Source organism: Protomyctophum parallelum (genome assembly GCF_964188405.1).
Source record: "Protomyctophum parallelum genome assembly, chromosome: 3".
In the NCBI taxonomy this organism is placed as follows: domain Eukaryota; kingdom Metazoa; phylum Chordata; class Actinopteri; order Myctophiformes; family Myctophidae; genus Protomyctophum; species Protomyctophum parallelum.
In genome coordinates, this window is record NC_139698.1 from 41,186,977 (window position 1) to 41,204,644 (window position 17,668).

Genomic DNA, 17,668 nt, shown 5'->3' on the forward strand with positions numbered 1-17,668 from the left:
TTTCGTGTGACTACTGACTATATAAAACATAATACAATACAGAAAAATTCAAACATTCACATGGCACATGAGGAACAACCAAGGGTGGGTCTGAGCACGGAAATTGCATTTGGTTGGTTTTCAAAACCAAGTGTCACTGTTGTGCAGCCTAACACACATATTAACTGTACTGTACTGATACACCTGAAATCATCATATATACAGTACAGTAGAGGGACCCCCTGGGCCCCCAACATGGTAGCTCTGTCATTTCTCAACCGTTTCGGACACAGGACAGCTTGCCGGAATCGGCCCGGCCCCCTGGGCGAGTTCTTGGGGAGTCTGGACCCCCACACGGAGTTGCACCACTTCACACGGGTGTGATTTTTACATTACAGGCTCAGAAATTGCTTCATCCATTTATTGAATATCGTAAAGGGTTAGAAAAGACAACAGTTTGATATCTGAGCGACTATACCCAACACAATTAAACCTACCATTTTTCACAAAATAAATACCGGTATCTATATACATCTGCATGTGATGTAATGTTACAGACAGACAACATGCTTCAGTTCTATTGGCGGTTCACAAATATGTAGGCCTAAATATTCCTCAAGTTTATATCAAAGTACAATGAAAAATTCTTCACTTCACTTTCACACACAAGTTAAGAATGGTTGAATTGATACTGTATATAATATAATGGCAAACTATATTATAGTTTGCCATTTTATTCATATAATCAATTATCAAAATCAATCTGCTCTAACTTCTGTGCTTAATTATGCCATGGCATGGCACTTTATTTATGCCATGAATGAATGGAATTTTCAGAGTGATACTTTTCCACTAAGAAAGTGCTATGAATTAAAATCTTTCTACCATCTCTGCACTATTCTTGGATTATCAAAAGATAATCATGGAGTGTTTTACTCGAACCCCACTTCTTGTACCTGACTTATAACACAGCAATTGTTGTGGCCCTTTGTCGTCTGAGCTGTAATTAATATGTCAACTCTTATTTGCTACTGTTTTGATTAATAAACAAAAAGGGGGAAAGGGTTATTGACAATAATTTCCAAAACCTGCTGTAGCATAGCAGCACAGTGTATTTTACTCTTATCGAACCTTTCCAAAAATGCAATTATTACATTGTTATATTAGCTTATGAGTTATGAGCTAATAGGCTACCTCATAAAATATTCCCGTCATAAAAGGATTAGCCTACATTAGCCTGCATTTCTACAAGTTTCTTCATACATACTGTAGCTGACTCAGTTCCCATGACATGACAAACATAGAACCTTGATAGAACCAAACCCAGATACACAGAATCAAGTAATACGATTTCAGTCAACAACCAGGGTCATACTATCAAATGAAATGAAAATATTGCACCCAAGTGATTTTAATGATGGTTAGCCACTCCCAAATCATGGAAGTGTCTAGACTCTAGTAGAGAATAGTGGCCAGTGGCCAATACTCTAGATTGTGTGCTCTTGGACCAAGAATCATCCTTTCATCATCATTCTCCATTATTGGCTTAACTCAGCCTTAGGCCCACATTGTCATTGGCTAGTTGGTGCTCTGAAATGTCCCAGCATTCAATAGACAGAAACATGGGTTAGATACACACACAATGTCTACCATTAGGCCACAAGTTATTGAGTAAGATTACTTTTGTGTTTCATATTTAGACATGACAGTGGGGAGAACATTTTCACTGTAGCTTTGAGTATCAGCAACAATCCTCAAATTTTGAGCTAGATAAATTCCTGATTGCTATGTATGTACTGCTATATTCAAAGAGTCAGGCCTCCTAAGCACATATACTTGATATCCAAGTACTCGTCTATGCCATACTTGGAGCCCTCACGGCCCAAACCTGACTGTTTGATACCGCCAAAAGGAGCCTCCGAGGTGGAGATGATGCCTTCGTTGACTCCCACCATGCCCACTTCCAGTGCCTCCGTCACCCGCCAGATCTGACTGATGTCCTGGGAATAGAAGTAGCCTGAGGAAAGAAAAAACTGATGTCAGGGCTCCAGATGCAATGGGTTTAACGCTGCTAATATGTCACTGTAACACGCTATGCTGGGTCTCACCAGGTCTTCAACCTCTCAAAATGTTCATGTCTGCTCCTTTTTGCGTTCAGTTCACTGGCTTCCAGTTGCTGCCCTACAAGGATATCAAGTGCATGGCACCAATGTATCTTCAGGACATGATCCACCCCTACAATTCTTCCCACACTATATATCAGCGAACAGGTTGTCTGTTCGTCCCTTCCCTAAGACACCCTGGCCAATGCTCCAAGAATTCTAGACTCTTCTCCCTCCTAGCTCCCAAGCTGTGGAGTAAACTCTCCCTCTCAGTCAGGGTTAGTTCTACTACAACAGTGGTAACCAACCTTTTCAAGCCCAAGAGCCCATTTTATTCCCAATTGTAAGCCAAGATCTACCACTAAAACGTGTTAGAAAAAACACTTGTTGTTTTGCTATTTCTGACAGGCTCAATGCATGTGCACACATCCACACAAAGACTAAAGCTTAAATTAGAATAAAAAATAGTAAGTTATATTATCAATGTCAAATAATATTAAGACAAATGTATTAGAAATAAAAAAATATTAGGACAAAAATACAAATAAACTTCTTTGTTGAGTTTTTTTTTAAATAAAACAAAATGCAAAGGACATGAATTGCTTTTACAGCACAATATTTTGTTTCTCATTTCAATGAATATTCACATTGGCAGATGTTCAAATGACATAGGCATAACATGACCATATATATTTGCACAGATATGGTGACATACTCTCAGGGTCAGCCCACCTTTAATGAGACTGCTGTGACTGCACTTTATCTGCAAGCGTTTTGAAATCTGGTTCATATTTAGTGATTGCCAGTCTGAGGGTGTCATTAAGATGTGAGTCAGTCATACGAGTTCATGATAGCGTCCCCGACACGTTGAACACTAAACTTATTTGTAAAGTTCGAACGCCAACTTTTAACCAAACGTGGGAGAAACACTGTGCACGGCTGCACGCACAAATAAAGAGTGCACTCGCGCACGCACATGACGGATTATTATCGATCAAAACAATCCTTAGCGTCGCTTACAAAAGCATGTGTTGCACAGCATGAATGATAAGTAATCACCGACCTGGCTGGATAAATATCAGTGGTCCATATCCATTGTGTGACCTGCTTAACGAGCAACGGTAGGCAGCCGAGTAAGTTAACAGCTTAGTAAATTAATAGTCTACTGTAGCTGTGTGTCAGATGTTCTGTCTGAAGTAGTCAAAGCCAAGGAGAATGTTACAATTTAATTCACAATCGAGCATCTTGCCCTGCATAGAATATCCCATGATAGAACAGCAGGATAAAAACGGATAGTCTGTCTATCATCCATGCATCCATGAGCTAAGCGTCAAGCCCTGTCTAGGACCCACTTCCTTCAAAACTGTGGCTTTCTTGTTCAATAGTTAGAATCTTCAACTCTCACTGTGTCATGTTTTGACAGCGGCACTACACATTTTGACACTTTGTCATAGTGATATTTATTTAGCCAGGTCGGTGATTACTTATCATTCATGCTGTGCAACACATGCTTTTGTAAGCGACGCTAAGGATTGTTTTGATCGATAATAATCCGTCATGTGCGTGCGCGAGTGCCGAGTGCACTCTTTATTTGTGCGTGCAGCCGCGCACAGTGTTTCTCCCACGTTTGGTTAAAAGTTGGCGTTCGAACTTTACAAATAAGTTTAGTATTCAACGTGTCGGGGACGCTATCATGCTGCGTTCACTCTGACACTCTGTGCTGCCTGCGAGAGGGAACAACAGACACACAGGACACAGCACATGAGCACAGAGTGCTAAAAGGGGGAGGGCCGAGGGCGGTGGAAGCAAGGGGAACAGATCTTCAAGCTAAAATGCATCGAGCCTCTACACGTTGTTAGCTTGTAGATCTGCTCTTTTTTGCGAACGACATTCTGCTGTGTATTGGCAGTGATGGCTGGCTGCCCGTCAGTCTGACACTTCGGGATCGACTTGAAAGGTTCCTGCAAGCTACTGGTAGCTCGCGAACCCCTGGTTGGTTACCCCTGTACTACAAGTTGTTTTATTTTCCAGTTTGTCACTTGTTCATATTATTTTGTTATATAGATAGATATACATATACTGTTTGCTTGACCACAAATGCTAAGAATGGTATTTAGATAGCAGGTCATTTTTAGACAGATGCTAGTTTTTATATTTATTCATCTATAGACTACTGTTCTGTTCATGCCATTTACTCTTATTTTGCAATACTTTGTACATTTTAAAATACAACTTTCCATGAGATGTATTTGATCTCAAATTCTCAATATCCTCTGCTGTCATATTCTACAACTATAATTTGCAACCTATTTCACCTATTAGAACTCAACAACAAGACTAGTTTGAACAAGATTGTGAACAAAATCAAATAGTGTTAAATTTGATGACATCTCCAGGTTTATAATAAAACCGTGAAGTGTACTCACCAGCTAGACCCACTTCAGTTGCATTAGCGATTGCAAGTGCTTCTTCTTCAGTATTAAACCTGTGATAAGACAATCGCAAAAAGGAATCAAAATGCGCCAAAATATTTAGGTTCTAGTTGGATTTAAACAACAATACACACCAAAATGATGTGTCTGAGTAGCAAACAAACCCAAGAATAATGATCTGTTAATTGTTTGGTTTAACCTTTTAACGCTCTGAATGTGAGAACCAGTTTTCTACGTGGTTCGAATCCCAACGGTCCGATGCGGGACACGTAGATCTGTTTTTATTGATTACTTTCATTCGCCTTTGTACACACCCGGACAATAGATCAAGCAGCCCCGATTCATCCCACAACACTTAAAAATAAATGCCTCTCCCCTCCCTTCCTGAAAACAGGACAGGAGGGGAGCATTGTGTAGAATAGTCTCTGTAAACATAATGGTGGCGCCCATGCGAGCGTACTCCAGTCAACAGAATCACACATAACATTCGATCGGCTTGTCTCCGGCTTCCATAGTCTCCACCTCTCCTCCTGTTTCTCCCTCCTCCCCTCCCCTCCTGTTTGTTTCAGGGGAGGGGAGGGCTAGGGACGGTGGATGGTTATTTTTTGATGATGATGATCAACGGTCAGATGGAACAATGCAAATACGTGCTGTTGTGTTACTGGAGGGGCAGCACAGCAACACAACCGTCCCTCGGCGAACTCGGCTAGCCGAGTTGGAACGATACACAGTGACAGACACGTACATAGATGGATAAATAATGACACGTCTTTGCATCGTTTTATCTGCCCGCCTGGCGTCTACCCGATCCGTCATCATCATCATCATCATCATCAGAAAAAATAAACAAAACAGTAGTAACGTAGCCCCGATATGTTCCCTCAGTCCCTATGCTCATTCTTTAGCTCATACAAAAGCCAATTACCGACGAAGGGTAGATGGGATCAATGTGTACTTTCTTCCTCGTAAAAGTAGACATTCAGGGCTTTCATTCGGTGTATAGTATGTAATTTTGTTTATTTTTTGTTCATTTTTATAACTGCCTGCCAACGTCTGACATAAAACGGTCCCTAACTAGGCTTTCTGTTGAAGAAGAGCACGTTACTACAAAAGCAGATGTTACATAAAGGTAAATATCTCAAGAATGGAAGATGATTTTTTTTTTAGAGTGGACAAATTAAGCTTTCTTTTGAGTGTGTGGGTGTGCTTCTCGCTATAAGTCTTAAGAGAACATTTGCTGTTGGCCTTGGAAAAGGTTGGACGTCCAATGCTATCAGCGTAGCGTCAGAGGTAATCAGGCTGCGGTAATCGTTAGCACGCGTTGTGTTAAGTCTACCAACCTGATGACCGGCAGCAGGGGACCAAAGGTCTCCTCTTGGGTACACAGCATGTCTGTGGTGACGTCTACCAGCAATGTAGGCTGAACAAATGAACCATCATGACGCTTGCCCCCCCTCAGTACCGTGGCCCCTTGAGACACAGCATCTGTTATCTGGTGTACCACCTGTGAGGACAATGGTAAATTTTAATTTAGGTAAAAACATTCTTTAAAATAGGGGGTATCATAAAAATATTATAAACACAAACGGACAGTATTAGCACAAAAAAGTAACAGCCATGTTTAGATGTGAATTGTACTAGTAAAACGAAGTGAATGAAAGCTAGCTACAGCACAGGTTCATCCACTAGCTGCAGTGACCGCTGATCTTTTCATGATTTCACCTGATTTTACCTTTCAAACTTGGCATAGTCAAATTCATATGGCTAGCATATGGCTGGCAGTAATTGGGGCGAAAGAAAAAAGTACCCAAACATGTTTTGAAGACTTTTACCTTATCAGCAGCACGCACGTTGATGAGGGGTCCTTGAGTGGTGTTGGGATCTGAGCCGTGACCAAGCCGGAGTTCTGCATCCATGGCCTGACCCAGCTTCTCAACAAAACGGTCATGGATACCACTCTGGACCAAGAACCGATTAGAACACACACACGTCTACGGACACAGAAAGAGTGAGTCCATGATTACACTGCAATCCTTACAGACTGTTGTGGATGTGATTTTATTGTCTATGAAACCAATTGCATTTGTATGGGACACATCTTTACTACCTTGAGTTTCTTTTTTAATTTTTTAAACCTTTGATACCAAGAAATAGGATCTTAAAGTATACTACTCAGTGGAGAGTCCTTTTAGTTCGATACGCATTGGTCATATTGTTGCAGTGTTGCCTTGCTCAAAATAAATCTTTATATTCAAAAGGCGGAGTGCCTTGGATTTATAGTCTGCAGTCCATACCACCTGCGAGTTAAGCAATTTGGAACACAATCGATTGATTGATCATTAAATTAAACATGCTCTGAAAATACACATGGTCCACCCATGGTCAGATAGGATCAGAAAGCAAATGCTTTCAAGTTTGCCCTGATCCCAAGGTTAGGAACCACTAGAATAGGTAACTCTGTTCTAGCCATCAAAGAAGGCACAACTAACTTAAAACATTTCTTAGTACCTGGCCAGAGTTCCTGAACTTGGAAGCCATGGCTCCCGCCACAGCCTTGTCCACATCAGCACTGTCAAACACAATGAAAGGGGCATTGCCACCCAGCTCCATGGAGACCTTCTTCACTGTGTCAGCAGCCTGCTTCAGTAAGATCTGGGCAGAAAATCTTGGCATTCAGTGAAGGAAAAAAACACAATCTTTAAGAATCTATTAAAGATTAAAATGTTCCTAATACCTGGTGCAAGATTAATAAAATGTTGCAGTTGGGCATTAATTGATGTAGACTAGAGTATTGCATGGAGATTTGTTTTCTCGTTTTTCAACCATTGAGAATTTATTTCAATGCAGATTTTAATTTTTGTTCATGACACTTTACATACAACTTCTATGAAAGTCTTCCTACCTTTCCAGTTGCTGTAGAACCCGTGAAGGAGATCTTGCCTACTAGGGGGTCAGTGCAGAGGACCTCCCCAACAGATGGAGTCTTCTCTCGGGAGCAGGGCACCACATTAAACACTCCTGCAGGGATGCCCGCCTGGACAGCCAACTACACACAAAGCAGACTTAATTTGATCATATTGAACTATAACATTTGAAAGTTTCGACTGCTCATCTATTCTTATATTGAGATTAAGACTAGAGAAGCCGTTTTTGCCATATCACAATGTTCAGAAATTACCAGTCTCACCAGCCAAATGATGGTGAATTTTAGTTTGGCTGTCTCTGTATGAACTCCCAAAACAATGGGGTGCTTTAATATTCTAAAAAAAGTGTTTCAGTGGCAGGTGGATTAAGTTTGTTAAGGGAGGGCCCTTAAAGCCCTGTGCGTTAGGGCTTTAAGCAACTAGTCGACTATTCAACTAGTCGACTAGTAAATCCACTAGTCAACCTTGTTTTTTCCCTGTTTTTGTAGGCCTCAAGATCAGCTAGATTATAGTTATAGTCACCAATGTACACAGTTTTTACATAATAGGTAAGCCTATAGTTAAACAACTAGTCGACTAGTAAACTAGGCAACTAGTCAACTAGTAAAAATCACTAGAAGTGAAAGCCCTAACATGCCTATGTATGCACGTGTGTGCAGTGTTGGGGAAGTTACTTTTAAAAAGTAAGGAATTATAGTTATCGTTACTTATCTAAAAAAGTAATTTGTTACTTTACTTTACATTAAATTATGAAAGTAACTACTTTACTTTACTTTACTTTAAAAAATAATAATATAAAAAACGATTTAAAAGAAGGTTTTTTGTGATTCATTAATCTCAATTAATGGCATATCAATAGGCCTATTTGACCTGATCATCAGTGAGCTTTTTTTCGAATGGATTTGGATACGAGTGAATCAATGAATAGTGACTACAAAAGCATAGGCAATTAAAAAGTAGTAATAATAATAGTGATAATATTATTATTTATATAATGCTTCTCTGAGTACTTAAAGACGCTTTTCAAGGGGAACATGAGAAAACAAATAAAAACTACTTTATTAGAGAAAAACTAAGACTATGGAATAAAATAAATGAAAGTGAAATGAGATAGCTGGGGAAACAAATATTCTAGAGGTGTGTAACGGTTTGAACTTATAGGTGGTGGCTGGCATGTCTTGTGAGTTTTGGGAAGTGCATAGTTTTGACAGGTCTGCCTGCTAGCTGTGGACAGTGAAACCCTGACCATTATACACGGGCAGACGCAACATCGAGTGTGAGGGTTGGGGAACGGATGGAAAGTACCAGTGTTATTATAGGAGGACTCCTTGGCTTCTAACGATATGGACCAGAGTTAAACTAATGTTAGCTCCCATGCTAACTAGTTGCTATACCCTCGTCAGAAACAACATCACCATCCAGATCGGGTGGAAGCTGCTTGTGCCCGTGGATGGGAAATGAGATTTAAAAGGCTATAGAAGCGTGGATGAAAGGCAAGCACAGATGTGCAATAAAGTTGTGTCGTGACTCGTATTTGCGTGTGTATTCCGTCTGACGACGAGTGGTTTATGCTGCTGCCTGCTAGTGCGTTGCTGGCTGCTGAGTGCTGATGCATATTTAAGAGCGTCATAAGCATGCGCCCGTCCTGCACTGGAAGTAGCAGATCTACAAGTTATCTACCGGTCGCAATGCACTGCGCTTTGGGCTTGTACATCTGTGTTTTTCACGCAGTTAGTTGAGAGGCAGAGCACAAACGAAACTGTCAACACAGAGAGCGCTCTCTAGTCCCTGCACTGCAATCAGCAGCGCAGAGATGCCTGTATGAATGTATGATACTCACGGAGCTGCGAGACTTTTCACTGATCACATAAGTTGACATAACGCCATAACGCGGGTAACACTCGCACAATAACTATAAGGCCGTTATGGAAATGGGAAATGTAAAGCGTTAGGTTACAAGTTACTGCAAATAGTAGTTACGTTATGTAACGTAACGCGATGTAAGGGCGTTAGTCACAACACTGCGTGTGTGCAGAGGTAGGAGTGATGATGTGTTAGGAGCTGTCGTCTGTGCGAGTATGTGTGCGCACGCATGCACCGTTGAGGGTTCCTGCCGATTAAATGTCCCCTCATGATTCAGTCTGGATACCTAGTCTACACATTTGTGTATTGTCTGTATCTACTGTCTGTGTTGTGTGTGTTTTGGTGCAAATTGCCAAAGAGCATGCACATCTAAAACTAGAACACACACACACACACACACACACACACACACACACACACACACACACACACAGGTGCCGCACAAAGGATATACATGATTGGCATTTGTCGTTGCCATAGATTTTCCAACTGAGGACATACTGTACTGTAAAGGCTCATACATACTCCAGTTTTTGGTGATCGCTTATCACCGCGGTGTAGTTTTTAAAGGGTTGGAAAACTACACCATTACGTCAGTCACGGTGATGATCAGCTATCACCGCGGACACAGACCCATCTCTCTGTTTTTACTATCAGACAAGTCTTTTCACTCTGGAGCCATCACCCCGTTCACTGATTGGTCTAGAAGTTGGGTAAACCACAGGGAGGCGGGGTCAGTCCTTAAGGACATCACCACAAGTATGATGGCCTCAACTCTTATCACCGTTTTAGGTGATAAGCTATCACCTAAAACGGTGATAACCTATCACCAAAAACTGGAGTATGTATGAGCCTTATCTATCCCAAGACCTTGAGCCGGAACAAGGGCTCTGTAGGCCCTCACCAAACTTCAATTTCAGCAAGAGCTGGTGCAGCCATCAACAAAATGAGATGAGCAAAACGCTCTTCATCAGAAAAATGATGTAGGGCTCCAATTTATTTGGTGGTACAGTGAGCAAGCATTTATTTTATTTTGTACTGATCATCGTTCAGCAGTGTCAGCACTTGCCCAACTTTCATTTATTGCATGTCCTTCCTCCCCTTTGTGAGTCATCTACAAAACCTATGTTCTTGTATTTGTGAAAACCATGGACAGTACTGACCTCAGCCAGTGCCAGGGCGGACAGTGGTGTGTCTTCAGCAGGTTTGACAACCACAGTACAGCCAGCAGCCAGGGCTGCACCAGCCTTTCTGGTTATCATGGCACTAGGGAAGTTCCACTGGATACACACAGTGGGTAGAAAAGACCATTAGATTAGTGCATAGATAATTCAAGCCAAGGTAATGTTGCAAGACACGCACACAAAAGTGCCAGAAATGTGTGATTCACCCTTCCTTGGCCGATACCACAGCGGTGTATACACATCTTTAGGTCCTTTTTATTGATATCAAACCATATTATATATTTAAAAGAAATTGGCATTTCCTCCTTCAGCAATCTCCTTGTGTTTTGCGCATGCGCACTGCCGTTAACTTCCTTGTATACAGGCCGAGAAAAGTTGCTCATAACTCTAAATCTACGGCACTCTCCATTGGTTTTGATCACAACAGCAATTACTCATTTCTAAATTCTGACTTAACCAATCATCTCGTTTGGAATATGAACACTTCTAGAGAGAGATGAAATGTGAAAACGTGAGAAAGTAAGGGAAGATTATGCCTCACGGTTTTGGGGGGTAATGGAAGGCAAGGCTTTTCAGAGTAAAATCTGCCCACACTATAGCGCCATTCTTTTTTGAAAACCTCTGGCGCATTCTAAGTGTGATTTTCTTTCTTACCTTCACTTTTTGACTTAAACCAGGTGCCTTCAATTGGCCACTGAAACTAACTGTGCACTTGCCAATAAATGCTATAAAGGAAACATTTTATTTCCACAAACCTTATCCATAATCATCAAAAGATGGTTACATAAAAATACATGAAAATAATAATAATAATAATAATAATAATAACATGTATTGGTACCAAACAGCACCTTGTTGGACTTTACTTTTCTTCCAAAAATCCACATTCCTCTCTCTGTTGTCCTACAATACATACTTTAGAACGAATAATAAAACATATTGCACTTCATTGAAGTAAACATAACTTGTTGTCAGCCTTTATCACTGTGTATTCACTGTTCAACTTGACATGGCTTTAAGTTACATCCTGAGTGTGACAGTGAGTCTTATTTACCATTACAGTAGAACAAAGTGCGGAGAGATGTCTATTGTTGCTCCTACCGGTGTGATGATGGAAGCCACACCCACTGGCTGTTTCAGCAACATAATTTTGCGGTCCTTGGCGGCCGGAGGAACGATGTCTCCATATACACGACGAGCCTCCTCTGAGAACCACTCCAGGAAGGAGGCAGAGTAGGCTACCTCTCCCAGAGACTCCTTCATTGGCTTACCCTGAGACATAAAAATCAACCACACATGCATTTACAGACTCTGTAAAACAGCATGCTGGGCAAGACCTACGCTGTAGAGTGCCTTGCTGACCTTTGGCGGAAGTAGTGGGATTTTGGCAGGAGTACCACTCAAGGAAATGACGTTGACGCTTTACAAATCTGTTTACATTTTCAGTGTATGAAACAAGTATTGTGATTGGTCAGAAAATATCGTATCCACGGGGGAAATACAAATACATCTGACGGATGTTGCGGCCCGACACTTCCGGCTATGCACTCTCTGACTTAGGTTGTGACCAGGTTTTTCTCTTCGCAGATGGGAAAGGCTGCGAAGGCTGGCTGGGACTGAGGCTAGTAAAACAGTAATAATAATAATACGTATTCTCAGTTTGTCACACCACAGAATCGTGCGTTATTAGCCAACCAGACACATTTTAATGGTTAAAAAGAATTTCCATGTTTCTAAAATTACTTATTCAAAATTGTGAAAACAAAACAAGCAAAGCAACTCTCTGCTCTGATGTGCTCTCAATGATGGGTGCATGTCCACTCAAGCTTGCTAGATTTCCTAGGTTGCCTGCCTTCTGGGTACAGGAAGTTTGTTTAGTGTGTTGTTTATGAAGTAATTTGAATATGGGAATATGTGTTGGGGGATTGTGTTGTGGGACCTGTCACCTTTGTGTAGTGTTGTGTCATGTGTGTATGTGACTGTAATCCCACTCAAAGCTCAAGGACTGTTATTCATCCAACATTCAGATTACATATACTGAGTCCTGACTGAGTAGCTGCAGATCATTGCTCTTTGAATGTGTTTTTCTCAAAGCCTGTATCTGCTTCAGCCTGATAAAAATAAAGTGTTCATTTGGTGATTTATGTTGACATACAGTATTATTTTGTAACACCATGACCGTGGTGTCTGTCTGTGTTCACTCTTTAAAGTACCAATACCCAGGCTTACCATCCAAGCCGAAATCAGTACTCGCTATCATCCAGTGAAAAATGTTGGGTGGCTAAGTTTGTCTAATTTTGTGTGAGAGAGTTCAAGAGAGAGAAAAATACAACAATTACCAGGTGAAAGATTATACAAACAACTAATTGAGACAAAACACTACTTTTGACTTGCACCTGTAATTATCAAAATATAGTATCTGTTTTAGTGTTTTTACAGTGTTGGTGTTTAATTCTATAATAGCACAGTGATGGGTAGCAGCAACTCACACACTCAAATGTGATCAGCTTAGCCAGGTCCTCCTTGTGCAGTGTCAACAGGTCAAACCATTTCCTCAAGAGGATGCTTCGTTCCTACACAACAGAAAGACAAAATTAGAGGATAGTTGATGTGTTTAATTATAGCTCTACTATAGCAATGCTGCTGGCATACAAAGAACCTGTCTCTGTATGAAGATAAAGGAGAGGATCCAAGGCACTCTGTTCCAGCGAAGTGAAAAAGCCTTTATTGTATGTTTTAAGGCATGTCTCTGTATGGTTAGAGAATCTACTGGTTCTTAAGCTTATTTTTGGCACCTATACAAAATGCTTAGTACCTTAAGATTGTGCTAAATAACATCAAAAGAGGATCCCTCATGATTATGAGACAAATAACCACTTTTAGTGCTATTCAGCACCATTGTTTGGAGTGTACTAGGGGAGAATATAAACCAAACTAAAAAGATGTCTCCAGAAAGGGATTCATAGACATGGTAGAACTAATGGTGTCACCCCAGGCCCCAATTGAAGATTAGGTAATAGTTTCTATGGAAGCTAATTAACAGCTTGCACAATAACATTGTTATTACTATTCATATGCGACCTTTATTTTAACTTCCATTCCATTGCATTATGTGGCGCGTTTAACATTAGATTAAAGCAATAAATGAACAATTTTCAGAATTGATCAAATAGTCGTCCGTGCATGATTTCCCGGCCATTAGGCATAATGAGAATAGAAACATGAGATATACCTTGGCAGTGTACTGTTTCCATGTGTAAAAGGCCTTGTGGGCAGCGTTGACTGCTTGCTTAGCCTCTGCTGGTCCACAGTCTGCGACTCTGGCAATCTCTTCCCCGGTTGCTGGGTCTACTACAGGGAACGTCGACGCTGCAGAGATCCAGCGACCGTCAATGTAGCCCTGAGTTCGGAGGAGTTGAGCACAGACGTCGAGGCTGTACTTTCGCTGCATGTTGACGGTGGACTGGAATGGAAATAACTGACGCAGAAGATACGGTGTTCTTATCACACAGAAACTCGCCATTGTGCAAATGCGTTAAAGTAGCATGCTAACAATAAAAAGTGCAATGCAACCGCTTTGCATGCAGAATTTCAATGAGGCTGTCTGTCAGTGCACGGTGACGGACCCCACTATGCAAGGACCAGATCAGTGGCTGGCAGTCGAGTTTCAGCCAGCCAGCCTCGAAGGCGGTCACATCAAACACGTGACGTGATCTTCAGCGTTGCACAAATATAATAAAGCCAATTCTGCTACACTCGAGTCCGTGTAAAAGCGGGTCGCCGGGGTGGGGGGTCGACGGACGACGGTGACGATCTGTAATGTAATGGGAAGCGTTTTGTGAATGCGGCCAGCATGGTTTCTGGACGTATTCAACCAGGCTGAAAATTATAGCATCTACTAGTCTGTCTAGTCTATAATTTGACTGACATCGCACTTAAACAATTAAAATATATATATTTCATGAACAAAATCTCAATATCATAACGGATATTTCGGCCAGAACACAAACAGTTCACAGTTCCATAAATAATATATTATACTTTATTTATTTGTGTTTAAGGCATTTGTAATATAATCGTGCACACCATTTCATGTCATGTCATGTCACGTCATGACCACAAGGTGGCATTTTTGAATACCGTAGCCAAACTTCGTATTTAATAGGAAACTTTATTAACAGTTTTGTACAGTCTACAGAACAGGTATTGTTTACTGGGTATGATTGTGGATAACATGTAGACGAGTCCTGACTGAGTCCAACAATATAAAAGTAATTGATTGATTGAAATATTTATTAACAGTTTGCAGAGCAATTCAAGCACAACTCAATACAAAGACTATTAACTGTGAGTGGACGACATAACAAACACTGCAGTGCTTACCCTCGACTGAGTTAATGACATGTTTGTTGTTGTTTTTCTTTTTCTGTGTTTGATGTGGGGGTTTGTTGTTTTTCTGTGTTTGATGTGGGGTTCAAGCCACTGGAGCTGGAGGTACAGTTGAGGTACTCTTGAGGACGACTTCCCACCTGCATCGCCACTTTTCACTTTTTTCATTCTGCCTTTAGCCTTGGTGAATCTGTCTCTCATGTTGGTCCACGTTGCTTTACACAGTTCTGCTGGTGTCTCCAATGTTTTAGCTATCTCTTGCCATGATGTGTAGACCATGTGTTGGTCTTCATGTGAAACAGCCTTCATGTTGGGATTATAGAGATGCTCATAGCGCCTAACCTCCAATGCCAACAGCTCTTCGAATTGGTTCATTTTTCCGCCTTTTCCTCCTCTGCCTTTTCTCTTTCCCCTCTATTCTACTCCTTTCTGTTCTCTATTCCATTCAGTGCCTTGACAATGCCCCTTTTGGCCCGCTTTCTGACTCGTCGCTTGAGGAGGGTATGCGCGTGACATCATCATCATACCCTGCCTGCAAAACCATGGAGACCGCCCATCTAACTTCTAGACCAATCAGTGAACGAGGTGATAGTTTATCTCCGCGGAGAGTGTCGCGCAAGGTGTGGCGGTGATAAGGATATTTATTGGATAAACTATTCATCTCAAACTGAAACCAGTCGCAAACAAGCCTTCCGTCTTAAACTTAAAAAAACAACACAATGCACATACGGGAAGGAAAAAACAGAAACAACAACAAAACAAACTAGATAAAGTCCCCCTCGATCAGCCTGGAGCCTGTTTCACGAAACTTGGATTAACTAATCCAAAACCAGGCTTTTTCAATCCTGGTCTTTACAGCCTGGTTTATTCCGTTCCACTAAAGCCAAGCGAGGCTCAGAATTGGCGGATTTGGCGAGCCGGGATCAACAAGCCAGACTTAATAGGCTTTTTGTCTCTAGAGTCTAGACCATAGAGTATATGCTCTACCATTATGTGGATCACAGATTTACTGATCCTTCTTCTTCATGGGGTATTAAGGCAGTTTGCATACTTAATAGTTGCATTAAACAGCCCCTTCTGTATATCTCATTATCTTAAATCTATTCAAGACTTACTGATACAAGGACTTAAGCTTCTAAAATAAATACTGCTGCTGTAATTAAAGAGAGAACATACTCTCAATAGTGGATAGACTGAATGATTAACTACCCCAAAAATATAGTTTACATTTTACCACTACTATTAACTTAAAACAGAATTCTTAATATTGTAAGCATAATGATATTGTCGCATTGTGATATTTGGCCATAACTCCCTCCTCTGAGGGAGCTACCTTTGGGGAAGGGGGTTGTTGTCCAGACAGGGGCCAGACTGGTGAGGGTCATGGGTTCATGTAGCATGCCAAAGTTTGTGCTATTGCCATTGAGAATGCATTGGGCGTTTAAGTTAAATAACTCAGAAACTACAAAACGTTTCAAAGTAAAAAAGTTCCAGCATGTGTCTCCACAGTAAGCTGAATTTTACAAAGTATTAATGGAGTTTCTAGGTGAAAGTGATTTTTTGAAGTGCCACTATCTGCCTATAAATGTCTCAAATTTGAAAGCACTATATTTCTAAAACTATGAAACAGTATTTAGTGGTTTTCACTTTTACAAAAAAAATAATAATAATATAATATAATAATTATTCTTAACCGTGCACTTGCATGACAGCAAACCTATTCATGGGGAACATTCACCAAAAGCAGCTGATCTACAAGCTCACAAGCTGTCATGATGTTGTGCAGCCTATATATTTTGGTTATTTTATTTTATATAGTGCTTAAATTAGTCCTTTAATGCAGACCGATACAAATAAGGCAACATAAACCCATAATAATTGAATAAATCTGGAAAACATCATTGGTTTGTGATCAGTTTGACTGCTTAATGAACAGTAAAGACATCAGGATTAGGTTAAACCTGGCTATTAGCCTGGTCCGGAGCAGGCTAAATCCAAAGCATTAGTTTCCATGGTAACTAATGTAGCATCACTTTCATGAAACCGAATCAAGCCTCAACATATCCAGGTTAACTGGTTAAATGAATCTGGCAAGATTAACCAGTTTTCATGAAACCGGTTAATCGCTGATCCAGGATATATTAAACCAGGATATGTGTTAAATCCCGGTTTAATCTCTAATCCAAATTTCGTGAAACAGGCCCCTGGCACAAGGGCAATTAAACCACATTTTTTTCTGTACTAAATCTAACACTTAATCATGGTTCGTCCACAAAGTAATGTGTTTTTGTATTGTTTTATGCTTTCGTTTGAAATCAAATGTACCCATTCTGCATACTGTGAAATAAAAATTACAATCAATCAAGCAAATTCACCGGATTATAAAAGTGGGCGTTTGTTGTTGTGTTGACGTAATCAGCTCACAGTCCAATCAGTGGAGTGGCCCCCACCGCAGTCTCCGCCCACCGGTTGAACCGCCATTTGGAATGGAAAGCGCCGCAAACAGAAAAATACTAAACAATATACATAGTAGTACATACATGCGCGCACTTCTCTCTGGCTGGTACTAAAAGGTAAACTTTTAATGTGATTTTTTAAATTAACGCTAACTAATGATTTCGCCATTTTGCAATCGCTTTTACACCGGGTTTGTTTTACACTGGTAACGCTTGTTAGTAAAATCCCTCGCCTGCCTAGTTGCCAGGGTACTAGCAGCAACGTTAGCATGCTAATTTAGCGCAAGCAGCACAATGAGCAGCTGCCTCCTGCAAAGTAACGTAGCTAACTGTTATTAC

The 17,668-nt window shown here is 40.8% G+C and overlaps 2 protein-coding genes across 4 annotated transcripts in view; one reads left to right on the top strand and one right to left on the bottom strand.

Moving 5' to 3' along the window:
* Positions 1-15,248, bottom strand: LOC310855944 (succinate-semialdehyde dehydrogenase, mitochondrial-like; the record flags this gene model as incomplete). The annotated part of the gene is made up of 11 exons (XM_083761142.1): positions 1-1,996; positions 4,508-4,566; positions 5,854-6,017; positions 6,346-6,504; positions 7,022-7,165; positions 7,416-7,559; positions 10,464-10,580; positions 11,586-11,756; positions 12,974-13,057; positions 13,717-13,962; positions 14,868-15,248. The coding sequence occupies 11 exons, from the start codon at positions 15,246-15,248 to the stop codon at positions 1,785-1,787; spliced, it is 1,881 nt and encodes a 626-aa protein (XP_083617268.1). The 3' UTR covers positions 1-1,784.
* The window catches only part of LOC310855945 (protein DEK-like), a gene marked incomplete at its 5' end in the record, with an annotated part of 18,996 nt that continues 15,169 nt past the window's right edge, over positions 13,842-17,668 (top strand). Inside the window, one exon of one of the 3 annotated variants that reach the window (XM_083761145.1) lies at positions 13,842-13,979. Coding sequence is in view for 1 of the 3 variants with exons in the window: in XM_083761143.1 (XP_083617269.1) it covers positions 15,221-15,458 (238 nt within the window). Of the gene's footprint in view, positions 13,980-15,220; positions 15,459-17,318; positions 17,447-17,668 lie in introns of those variants that run through there. The other 2 variants (XM_083761143.1, XM_083761144.1) reach the window with 2 other exon arrangements.